Source organism: Ostrea edulis, chromosome 6 (assembly GCF_947568905.1).
Source record: "Ostrea edulis chromosome 6, xbOstEdul1.1, whole genome shotgun sequence".
Taxonomy (NCBI): Eukaryota; Metazoa; Mollusca; class Bivalvia; order Ostreida; family Ostreidae; genus Ostrea; species Ostrea edulis.
In genome coordinates, this window is record NC_079169.1 from 87,143,781 (window position 1) to 87,157,398 (window position 13,618).

The following is a 13,618-nucleotide window of genomic DNA, read 5'->3' on the forward strand; positions in this document are numbered from 1 at the left end:
TGGATTAAGGAAAATAAATTAAGCTTAAACCTGTCTAAAACTCAATGTATGCTTATTGGATCGGCACAAAAATTATCAAAGTATCGAAAATTAAATTTAGTGATAAATAACCATGTCATAGAATGTGTTCAGGAGTCAAAATTACTTGGTATTATTATTGATGAAACTTTGTCCTGGAAAAGTCATATAGAATCACTTATGAACAAGATTTCCAAGAGAATTGGCATTTTAAGAAGAATAAGATATTTTATGCCAAACGATGCGCTGCTGAAGATTTTTAATACTATGATTTTTCCACATTTTACATATTGTTGAACTATATGGAGCAATCCAAGAAATGCTGAAAATGTGAATAAGCTTTTTATATTGCAAAAACGAGCTGCAAGGGTAATTCTTAACATCAGAAATTTTGAAACACCATCTAATGTCATGTTTACAGAACTTAACTGGTTGCCTCTATCAGATTACTTTGTCTATAGAAAAGTCAATTTAGTGTATAAAGTTTTACATGGTTTAATGCCATATTATTTAAATGTTTTTAAATATGTATCAGAAGTCAGTCAGAGGCAAACTAGAAATTCTTATTCAAATATTTTGTATATACCCAGGGCAAAAACAGAATATTATAGAAGATCTTTCAGCATTTCAGGGAGCACAGTGTGGAATGCCTTGAGTCAAAACATAAGAAACTCAACGAGTGTTGCGTGTTTTAAGAGAAATTATCTTAGAGATTATCACCATACTTTTTAAGCTTCATTTTGTATTCTATTTATCTTACATTCATAATTATTTCTTAAGTTTATATGTATTCTACTTCTTTTAATCTCTGTTTATTTTACTAATATCTGTCTGTATGTATGTTATATGCAGGACCATATTGAAAACTAGCGTTATCGCTAAATATGTAATCCTGGTTAAATAAAGGTCTTATTATATATTATTATTATGAATTTGACGGCTATGATACTAGTGATTATTGGCCATGTGAGAAATTCATTGTAACATTTTATCCGTGTTTAATTGTTCACAATGGAAGCATTTTTTCTGAGGATCCTGATGCTCTTCATGGTCAATGGTCACGGAAGAAAAGTTTACCGCTTGATGTTAATGTTAGGGGATAACTGTATACGATAACAAAAGGTCCATAGGCCACATCGCTCTCCGGAGCATATACATTTCCCCGTGTTATACTTAAAATACCCCCACCCACCCCCGAGGCCTCACCATTGTCATTGAACAAACGCTAACCCTGTGGTCATTATGATATTTTAGATTTAAAAACAAACAATAACCTGTAAATTGCAAGGTAAGAATTCAAATCCTATTGTGTCACCGTATGACCTCAAGGATTGTGGTTTGAAAAAAGAATCACGCGGGGATGCTTAGAAATTCATTCAACCAGTGAAACACCATAAAAGGAAGATTTTGATTACGTTCTGACTCTCCTGGTACTTTACAAGTAGTTGTTTAGGTGGGTCAGACAATGCTGAAAATAAGTGCATGAGCTTTGGGGGAGCTAAAGTTTTAATAATTGTGATTTTGCCTATTGGAATTAAATCTCGTTTAGTCCACAAACCTGGCAATTTTTTTTTTAAAGCCATCGAATTTAGATTGATGTTTTGTAAATACTATTCCGAGAAGCTTAAAATTGCTATTTTCCCATTTTATTTTCATATCATTACACAAAGTTTCAGTCGAACCTGATTTGCTGCACAACCAAATTGCTTGTGATTTTGAAATATTTAAACGTAGTCCGGAAATCATTCTAAACATATCAATAACTCTCATAGATTCTCTCAGTGATTTTTCACTGCCATCTAACGTTAAAAAAGAGTCCTCCGTATTCTAGCCTAATTTGTTTTCTCTTCCAGACACAGTTATACCCGTAATATTTCGCTTTTTTAAAGTGCTATTGCCAACAGTTCTACTGTAATGATAAAGATACTGTATATAGTGCCAATGGATCTCCTTGTCTACAGCCTCCTTCAAGACTGAAGAATTGAGATAAATTTCCATTGTTAATGTAACTGGTACTAGAGGTGTAGAGAGTAAACCATTTTACAATAGATTCCCCAAAATTGATGCCTTTACAACTAGAGATTGTTTTTATGAAAAGCAAATGTCTCCCCAGCTCCCCAAATTGGAAGTGCTCCAAATGAAACCTCCTCCCCTTAATGTATTGCATGGTGTGGAGGACAAAGCATGAGCATGAACTCCGATAAACCACATAGGAGAAGTGTTCACAAACTATTTTACACCCTCCAGATCTACTATAACTTTAAGGATACCAATTGGACCCCCTGTCCTTACAATATGCACATCTACAAATGGCATTGAACTATTGTACAAAATGTCAGGTCTATCGGAAAAGCCATATAGGAGAAGCGTTCACAACCTATTTTAACATCCTCCACCCATCTTAGATCCACTATAACTTTTAGGAAAATAACTGGATTCTCCTGTCCCGACAATATGTACATCTAACAATGGCAATGAAGCATTGTACAAAGTTTCAAATCTACATGTATCTGATAAGCCACATAGGGGAAGTGTTCACAAGCTATTTTACATCCTTCACCCTCTTAGATCCACTATAAATTTTAGGTAAATAATTGGATCCTCCTGTCCCACCAATATGCATATCTACAAATGACAATGAAGCATTGTACAAAGTATCAAGTCTATCCAATAAGCCATATAGGAGAAGTGTTCACAAGATTTTGTGACTGACAGACAGACGGACGGAATTTTAGGAAAATAATTGGATCCTCCTTTCCTGACAGTAAGCACATCTACAAATGGCAATGAAGCATTGTACAAAGTTTCAAATCTATTCGACAAGCTATATAAGAAAAGAGTTCACAAGATATTGTGACAGACACACGGACGAAAAGTACAAAAACCAATATATCTCCCCCTGAAAGAGTGGAGACATAATAAAATCCCATTCAAATGAATCTAATGCTTTTCAAAATCTAATAATAACAGCCCTGGCTGATTTTGCTTTTTTAGATAATCAATCAAATCATACAAAACCCTAGTGTTTTCACCAATAAAATGTCCCTTTATAAAACCCTACTGAGCGTCACTTATAATAGTTGTTAGTTCTTTCTTTAAACCATTCGCTATGGCACTAGAACCAATTGTGTAGTCGACATTCAATAATGATATGGGTCGCCAATTGTTTACATAGTGTCTATCTTTTTCAACTGGCGCCCCCCCCCCCCTTCTAAAATTTTCAAATTTAAAGTAAATCGTGGTCTCTTGTTTAGAAAAATGTAAACGATAAAAGAAGCAATAATTTCTTCCACTCTCGGAGAAATAAATGACATTTTTTCCAAAAACCCTTAAAATTTGCGTCATTTTAATTATTTTACCTTATCAAAAATGTCAGAAAATAGTAAAAATTACTACATAAGAGAGATATTTCAAGCCTTATAAAATCCAGGAGCTTCCGAGGGCTTCTCCCCTGGACCCTCACCAGGGCTTTGCCATGGAGTCACTGCTTCATAAAAAGTTGCGCCCCCTAACTACAATTCCTGGATCCGACCCTGCTCATCAATATACATCTGCATACAAAAAATCAGTTAAATATCTCAAGGCTTTTAGAAAAAAAAAAGTCCGGAAAACTAGCTGCAACAGTAATTTTTCTACATTAAAGGGGCACAACACCATCAACAATCAATGAACCGGAACAAAATTCAATCACTATCTGTAACTCATCAATATACAACCGCATATCAAAACTCAATTCAATATCTCAAGGCGTTTAGAAAAAAAAGTCTGGAAAACATGGCGTTGCGGAAGAACAAAAAAAAATGGAAGCGACCACTTTCTGGCGGGGGCACAAGAAGTTAATGGATACTGCATGTTATCATATTGCCATACAAGCTCACAGAGCAAAAGTCTAAGGTGATCCTAAAACTACCTGTTCCAAGTTATAACAAGCTTCACTGCCATGTCACTAAATACATTTCCAAATTTAACCACAGCCATGTCACTAAATACAACATGTATAAATTTAACCACAGCCATGTCACTAAATACAACATGTCGAAACTTAACCACTGTCATGTCACTAAATACAACATGTTGAAACTTAACCACAGCCATGTCACTAAATACAACATGTCGAAACTTAACCACAGCCATGTCACTAAATACAACATGTCCAAACTTAATCACAGTCATGTCACTAAATAAAACATGTCCAAACTTAACCACAGCCATGTCACTAAATACAAAATGTATAAACTTAACCACAGCCATGTCACTAAATACAACATGTCCAAACTTAATCACAGCCATGTCACTAAATAAAACATGTTCAAACTTAACCACAGCCATGTCACTAAATACAAAATGTATAAACTTAATCACAGCTGTGTCACTAAATACGACATGTTAAACTTATAACCACAGCCATGTCACTACATACGACATGTCCAAATTTAACCACAGCCATGTCACTAAATACAACATGTCCAAACTTAACCACAGCCATGTGACTAAATACAACATGTCCAAAGTTAACCACAACCATGTCACTAAATACAACATGTTCAAACTTAACCACAGCCATGTCACTGAATACAATATGTTCAAACTTAACCACAGCCATGTCACTGAATACAATATGTTCAAACTTAACCACAGCCATGTCATTAAATACAACATGTTCAAAGTTAACCACAACCATGTCACTAAATACAAAATGTATAAACTTAACCACAGCCATGTCACTAAATACAACATGTCCAAAGTTAACCACAGCCATGTCATTAAATACAACATGTTCAAACTTAACCACAGCCATGTCACTGAATGCAATATGTTCAAACTTAACCACAGCCATGTCATTAAATACAACATGTTCAAACTTAACCAAAGCCATGTCACTAAATACAACATGTATAAACTTAACCACTGCCATGTCACTAAATACGACATGTTCAAACTTAACCACAGCCATGTCACTAAATACAACATGTATAAACTTAACCACAGACATGTCACTAAATACAACATGTTCAAACTTAACCACAGCCATGTCATTAAATACAACATATCCAAACTTAACCACAGCCATGTCACTAAATACAACATGTCCAAACTTAACCACAGCCATGTCACTAAATACAACATATCCAAATCATGTCACTAAATACAAAATGTATAAACTTAACCACAACCATGTCACTAAATACAACATGTATAAACTTAACCACAGCCATGTCACTGAATACAATATGTTGAAACTTAACCACAGCCACGTCACTAAATACAACATGTTCAAACTTAACCACACCATGTCACTAAATACAAAATGTATAAACTTAACCACAGCCATGTCACTAAATACAACATGTTCAAACTTAACCACAGCCATGTGACTAAATACAACATGTTCAAACTTACCCACAGCCATGTCACTGAATACAATATGTTCAAACTTAACCACAGCCATGTCATTAAATACAACATGTTCAAACTTAACCACAGCCATGTCACTAAATACAACATGTTCAAACTTAACGACAGCGATGTCACTAAATACGACATGTCCAAAGTTAACCACAACCATGTCACTAAATACAACATGTCCAAACTTAATCAGCCACGTCACTAAATACAACATGTTCAAACTTAACTAAACCCATGCCACTAAATACGACATGTTCAAACTTAACTAAACCCATGCCAATAAATACGACATGTTCAAACTTAACTAAACCCATGTCACTAAATACGACATGTTCAAACTTAACTAAACCCATGCCACTAAATATGACATGTTCAAACTTAACTAAACCCATGTCACTAAATACAACATGTTGAAACTTAACCACAGCCATGTCACTAAATACAACATGTCAAAACTTAACCACTGCCATGTCACTAAATACAACATGTTGAAACTTAACCACAGCCATGTCACTAAATACAACATGTTCAAACTTAACCACTGCCATGTCACTAAATACAACATGTTCAAACTTAACCACAGCCATGTGACTAAATACAACATGTCCAAACTTAACCACAGCCATGTCACTAAATACAACATGTTCAAACTTAACCACAGCCATGTCACTAAATACAACATGTCCAAACTTAACCACAGCCATGTCACTAACTACAACATGTTCAAACTTAACCACAGCCATGTCACTGAATACAACATGTTCAAACTTAACCACAGCGATGTCACTAAATATAACATGTTCAAACTTAACCACAGCCATATCACTAAATACAACATGTCCAAACTTAACCACAGCCATGTCACTAAATACGACATGTTCAAACTTAACTAAACCCATGTCACTAAATACAACATGTTCAAACTTAACCACAGCCATGTCACTAAATACAACATGTCCAAAGTTAACCACAGCCATATCACTAAATACAACATGTTCAAACTTAACCACAGCCATGTCACTAAATACAACATGTCCAAAGTTAACCACAGCCATGTCACTAAATACAACATGTTCAAACTTAACTAAACCCATGTCACTAAATACGACATGTTCAAACTTAACTAAACCCATGCCACTAAATACGACATGTTCAAACTTAACTAAACCCATGCCACTAAATACGACGTGTTCAAACTTAACTAAACCCATGCCACTAAATACGACATGTTCAAACTTAACTAAACCCATGTCACTAAATACGACATGTTCAAACTTAACTAAACCCATGCCACTAAATACGACATGTTCAAACTTAACTAAACCCATGTCACTAAATACAACATGTTGAAAGTTAACCACAGCCATGTCACTAAATACAACATGTCGAAACTTAACCACTGCCATGTCACTAAATACAACATGTTGAAACTTAACCACAGCCATGTCACTAAATACATGTTCAAACTTAACCACAGCCATGTCACTAAATACAACATGTTCAAACTTAACCACAGCCATGTGACTAAATACAACATGTCCAAACTTAACCACAGCCATGTCACTAAATACAACATGTTCAAACTTAACCACAGCCATGTCACTAAATACAACATGTCCAAACTTAACCACAGCCATGTCACTAAATACAACATGTTCAAACTTAACCACAGCCATGTCACTGAATACAACATGTTCAAACTTAACCACAGCCATGTCACTAAATATAACATGTTCAAACTTAACCACAGCCATATCACTAAATACAACATGTCCAAACTTAACCACAGCCATGTCACTAAATACGACATGTTCAAACTTAACTAAACCCATGTCACTAAATACAACATGTTCAAACTTAACCACAGCCATGTCACTAAATACAACATGTCCAAAGTTAACCACAGCCATGTCACTAAATACAACATGTTCAAACTTAACCACAGCCATGTGACTAAATACAACATGTCCAAAGTTAACCACAGCCATGTCACTAAATACAACATGTTCAAACTTAACTAAACCCATGTCACTAAATACGACATGTTCAAACTTAACCACAGCCATGTCACTAAATACAACATGTCCAAAGTTAACCACAGCCATGTCACTAAATACAACATGTTCAAACTTAACTAAACCCATGTCACTAAATACAACATGTTCAAACTTAACTAAACCCATGCCACTAAATACGACATGTTCAAACTTAACCACAGCCATGTTACTAAATACAACATGTCCAAAGTTAACCACAGCCATGTCACTAAATACAACATGTTCAAACTTAACTAAACCGATGCCACTAAATACAGCATGTCGAAACTTAACAACAGCCATGTCACTAAATACAACATGTTCAAACTTAACAACAGCCATGTCACTAAATACAACATGTCCAAACTTAATCACAGCCATGTCACTAAATATGACATGTCCAAACTTAACTAAACCGATGCCACTAAATACAGCATGTCCAAAGTTAACCACAGCCATGTCACTAAATACAACATGTTCAAACTTAACCACAGCCATGTCACTAAATATGACATGTCCAAACTTAACCACAGCCATGTCACTAAATACAACATGTCGAAATTTAACCACAGCCAGGTCACTAAATACGACGTGTTCAAACTTAACTAAACCCATGCCACTAAATACGACATGTTCAAACTTAACTAAACCCATGTCACTAAATATGACATGTTCAAACTTAACTAAACCCATGTCACTAAATACAACATGTTGAAACTTAACCACAGCCATGTCACTAAATACAACATGTTCAAACTTAACCACAGCCATGTCACTAAATACAACATGTTCAAACTTAACCACAGCCATGTGACTAAATACAACATGTCCAAACTTAACCACAGCCATGTCACTAAATACAACATGTTCAAACTTAACCACAGCCATGTCACTAAATACAACATGTCCAAACTTAACCACAGCCATGTCACTAAATACAACATGTTCAAACTTAACCACAGCCATGTCACTGAATACAACATGTTCAAACTTAACCACAGCCATGTCACTAAATATAACATGTTCAAACTTAACCACAGCCATATCACTAAATACAACATGTCCAAACTTAACCACAGCCATGTCACTAAATACGACATGTTCAAACTTAACTAAACCCATGTCACTAAATACAACATGTTCAAACTTAACCACAGCCATGTCACTAAATACAACATGTCCAAAGTTAACCACAGCCATGTCACTAAATACAACATGTTCAAACTTAACCACAACCATGTGACTAAATACAACATGTCCAAAGTTAACCACAGCCATGTCACTAAATACAACATGTTCAAACTTAACTAAACCCATGTCACTAAATACGACATGTTCAAACTTAACCACAGCCATGTCACTAAATACAACATGTCCAAAGTTAACCACAGCCATGTCACTAAATACAACATGTTCAAACTTAACTAAACCCATGTCACTAAATACAACATGTTCAAACTTAACTAAACCCATGCCACTAAATACGACATGTTCAAACTTAACCACAGCCATGTTACTAAATACAACATGTCCAAAGTTAACCACAGCCATGTCACTAAATACAACATGTTCAAACTTAACTAAACCGATGCCACTAAATACAGCATGTCGAAACTTAACAACAGCCATGTCACTAAATACAACATGTTCAAACTTAACAACAGCCATGTCACTAAATACAACATGTCCAAACTTAATCACAGCCATGTCACTAAATATGACATGTCCAAACTTAACTAAACCGATGCCACTAAATACAGCATGTCCAAAGTTAACCACAGCCATGTCACTAAATACAACATGTTCAAACTTAACCACAGCCATGTCACTAAATATGACATGTCCAAACTTAACCACAGCCATGTCACTAAATACAACATGTCGAAATTTAACCACAGCCAGGTCACTAAATACGACGTGTTCAAACTTAACTAAACCCATGCCACTAAATACGACATGTTCAAACTTAACTAAACCCATGTCACTAAATATGACATGTTCAAACTTAACTAAACCCATGTCACTAAATACAACATGTTGAAACTTAACCACAGCCATGTCACTAAATACAACATGTTCAAACTTAACCACAGCCATGTCACTAAATACAACATGTTCAAACTTAACCACAGCCATGTGACTAAATACAACATGTCCAAACTTAACAACAGCCATGTCACTAAATACAACATGTTCAAACTTAACCACAGCCATGTCACTAAATACAACATGTCCAAACTTAACCACAGCCATGTCACTAAATACAACATGTCCAAACTTAACCACTGTGAGCCATGTCACTGAATACAACATGTTCAAACTTAACCACAGCGATGTCACTAAATATAACATGTTCAAACTTAACCACAGCCATATCACTAAATACAACATGTCCAAACTTAACCACAGCCATGTCACTAAATACGACATGTTCAAACTTAACTAAACCCATGTCACTAAATACAACATGTTCAAACTTAACCACAGCCATGTCACTAAATACAACATGTCCAAAGTTAACCACAGCCATGTCACTAAATACAACATGTTCAAACTTAACCACAGCCATGTGACTAAATACAACATGTCCAAAGTAAACCACAGCCATGTCACTAAATACAACATGTTCAAACTTAACTAAACCCATGTCACTAAATACGACATGTTCAAACTTAACCACAGCCATGTCACTAAATACAACATGTCCAAAGTTAACCACAGCCATGTCACTAAATACAACATGTTCAAACTTAACTAAACCCATGTCATTAAATACAACATGTTCAAACTTAACTAAACCCATGCCACTAAATACGACATGTTCAAACTTAACCACAGCCATGTCACTAAATACAACATGTCCAAAGTTAACCACAGCCATGTCACTAAATACAACATGTTCAAACTTAACTGAACCCATGCCACTAAATACAGCATGTCGAAACTTAACAACAGCCATGTCACTAAATACAACATGTTCAAACTTAACAACAGCCATGTCACTAAATACAACATGTCCAAACTTAATCACAGCCATGTCACTAAATATGACATGTCCAAACTTAACTAAACCGATGCCACTAAATACAGCATGTCCAAAGTTAACCACAGCCATGTCACTAAATACAACATGTTCAAACTTAACCACAGCCATGTCACTAAATATGACATGTCCAAACTTAACCACAGCCATGTCACTAAATACAACATGTCGAAATTTAACCACAGCCAGGTCACTAAATACGACGTGTTCAAACTTAACTAAACCCATGCCACTAAATACGACATGTTCAAACTTAACTAAACCCATGTCACTAAATACGACATGTTCAAACTTAACTAAACCCATGTCACTAAATACGACATGTTCAAACTTAACCACAACCTTGTCACTAAATACGACATGTCCAAACTTAACCACAGCCATGTCACTAAATACATGTTCAAGCTTACATGTACAACTGTTGTGTCAAAACAAGAATTATCAGTAAAACTGAACTGCACCTAACCAATGAACTACTTGATATGACTAGCGACTAGCACACTGGTAAATAACTGTTAAAATGTTGAGTTTTTTTTTCATACACAAGGTGGTGAGTAACACTTATCTTTATAAAATGACTGACCTATTTACGCATTACTTATTTGTGTGATTAACATATACATATACCTGTTCAAAAACTGTTGAAATAAGGAACTTTTTCCTCATATAAGGTATATGTTCTGAGTGACCTTGACCTTTCTAGTCCCAGGGAATATTTGTGATCATTTACATCAATTTCTGATGAAAGGTTTACGAGATATGAGCTCGGGTGGACAGACAGGAATGACGGCGACTGTATGCTCCCCCCAAAAACTAGACCTAACAATATATTGCAAAATTAACTTTAAATTTCTCTCATTAGAAAAGTAGCAGTTGAAAGTTTTATGAAATACCAAGATGTCATTTGAGAATTGTGTAACAAATGAAATTCTGATACACCTTTATTTTGTCATACACCATGAACTAAAATTCATTTCAAGCTAATAGCAATTGTGATCCATTGAATCATACCTACTATCAATCTCTTGTGTACACAATTTGTCACAAACCATATAAAACTGCTTAATCTGTTCTGATCCTACTGTACATACATTATATACCACCAGCACTCCAAACTCAAAAGATATACATGTACACAAAATGAAACATTGTTTATCAAAATTTACATCAAGTAGTACATATGCTACAAACCTCATTGTGATTGATTAAATATTGTTTAACATCCCTCTCTAGAATATTTCACTTATATCGAGACATCACCATTGTCATTGAAGGGCTTGGTGCTTACAGACTGAGCAGGGAGGGAACTCTATCGTGCCACACCTACTGTAACACGAGACATCAGTTTTTGCCGTCTCATCCGAAACACCGCCCCATTTAGTCGCCTCTTACGACAAGCAAGGGGTTCTGAGGTTCCAACCTGGATCCCCAAGTTGTGTATATACATGTACATCTGACACTAATATATCAGTTAGAAATCTAACCTATCAGTGACAGAATTCAAATCAGGGTTGGCCGGTTAAAACCACCCCAAGTTTTAACCAGTGGTTTTAATTGTCCCGGTCAATACTCCCCAAGTGGTCACTTGTGATTTAACTGTCCACTTTCCTATTTTTGTACATTTCTTGCAGAGATAAAGATAAATTAAGTCTTTTCATTATATGGATCAATTACTGATTAATAATTTTCATTAGATTCACGAGTTTAATACATTTGGTTTGCTGAAACTGTGACCGAAATATCTTCAGTACTATACAAGGGTCACAGATAGCATAGCTTAACAATTGGAGACAGACCCGTTTTGCATGTACCTGGACAGAATGAGAATAAAAGGTAGCTGGACATTACCTGAGCATAGTTGACAGGTGTTAATTGGCATACTGGGGGACCACGGATGACCAGTGTGACAGTTAGTGTTATGAAAACATCACCAACCCACCTCCTCAAATGTTTATCTAACAGTTAAAATGAAGATTTGAAACAATAGGTAGTTCTAGTTAAACTAATGAATTTGAACACAAACCTTTACATCTTCCCCAATTCAACAGAGTCATTTACAATATTTAATATTACTCCATTTTTCCCAATGCCAAAAAAACCACAATGAAAACCTGATTATTTTCCGTTGAAAGCAGCGTCCTATTCACCTATGCTGTCGTCTGATAATAAACTCAATGTTGTGTTCTAAAAATAGATAAGCCTCTCTTTGGGTGAACTATCGGTTCAAGAGAACAGTATGGAAACGCATTATAGTTATATTACCATACGTTTTTAAAAAAAAAATCTGTTTTCAAATTTGTTTTTATTGATTTCTTGTTTATTTCTTTGCAGATATTTTCCATCCAGAGAGGAAATTATAAGAATGATGATCCAGAGGCCTTGGGCAATGCTTTCCAGTCGGTAAAATATGGAATGAGTGTCCATGGTGAATTGTTACTGCCAAATGTTTCCAAGTCCCCTAGACAAATTTAAAATATGATGAATGGGTGTAATAACATTGGGCGTGTGTCTTCAGGACCTTCACCACTATTTAAAATTGTTTGAAGTTGCTTTATTTGTTCATTATTTAATGTAATCAATTTGGTCGAAAAAATAAGAATAAAAGAATCATTCTATTTAATGTTGTTTTAACACTAACAGCGCGCCATACTTACTATCGAAAATAGGTGACGTCAGTCAAAACAAATTTGATTATGGCGGATCTAACGAAAGTTGAAATGCTACCTAGATTTTGATAGTTTTAAACAAAAATCAACATATATGTATTAGATAGAGTAAATTGATTAGAACAGATAAAATTCAGGTGAGAAATAAATTGCTGAATATATTAAATATGTAAAAATAGTACTGCACTATCGAAAACCGGTGACACCAGGATATATCATATAAAACTGATAGTGTATGTTATGAATCCCAGTATTTACCATAATTAAGATAATGGCCACTTAAATATTTAAAATAACCAATAACACAGACTATAATGACCAAATAATTTTCAATCGACCAGTATGGAATGGTTTTAACCAGTATTGACCACCGGACTGGTCAATACTCATATTGACCACTTTTTTGCCAACCCTGATTCAAGTATCAGAAATAGGGCACCACTAAACCA

The 13,618-nt window shown here is 35.1% G+C and overlaps 1 protein-coding gene across 1 annotated transcript; it reads right to left on the reverse strand.

The window, feature by feature from the left end:
• Positions 1-5,873: 5,873 nt before the first annotated feature.
• On the reverse strand, positions 5,874-9,713 carry LOC130047346 (uncharacterized). Its single transcript, XM_056142034.1, has one exon. The coding sequence runs from the start codon at positions 9,711-9,713 to the stop codon at positions 5,874-5,876; it is 3,840 nt and encodes a 1,279-aa protein (XP_055998009.1).
• Positions 9,714-13,618: the final 3,905 nt, after the last annotated feature.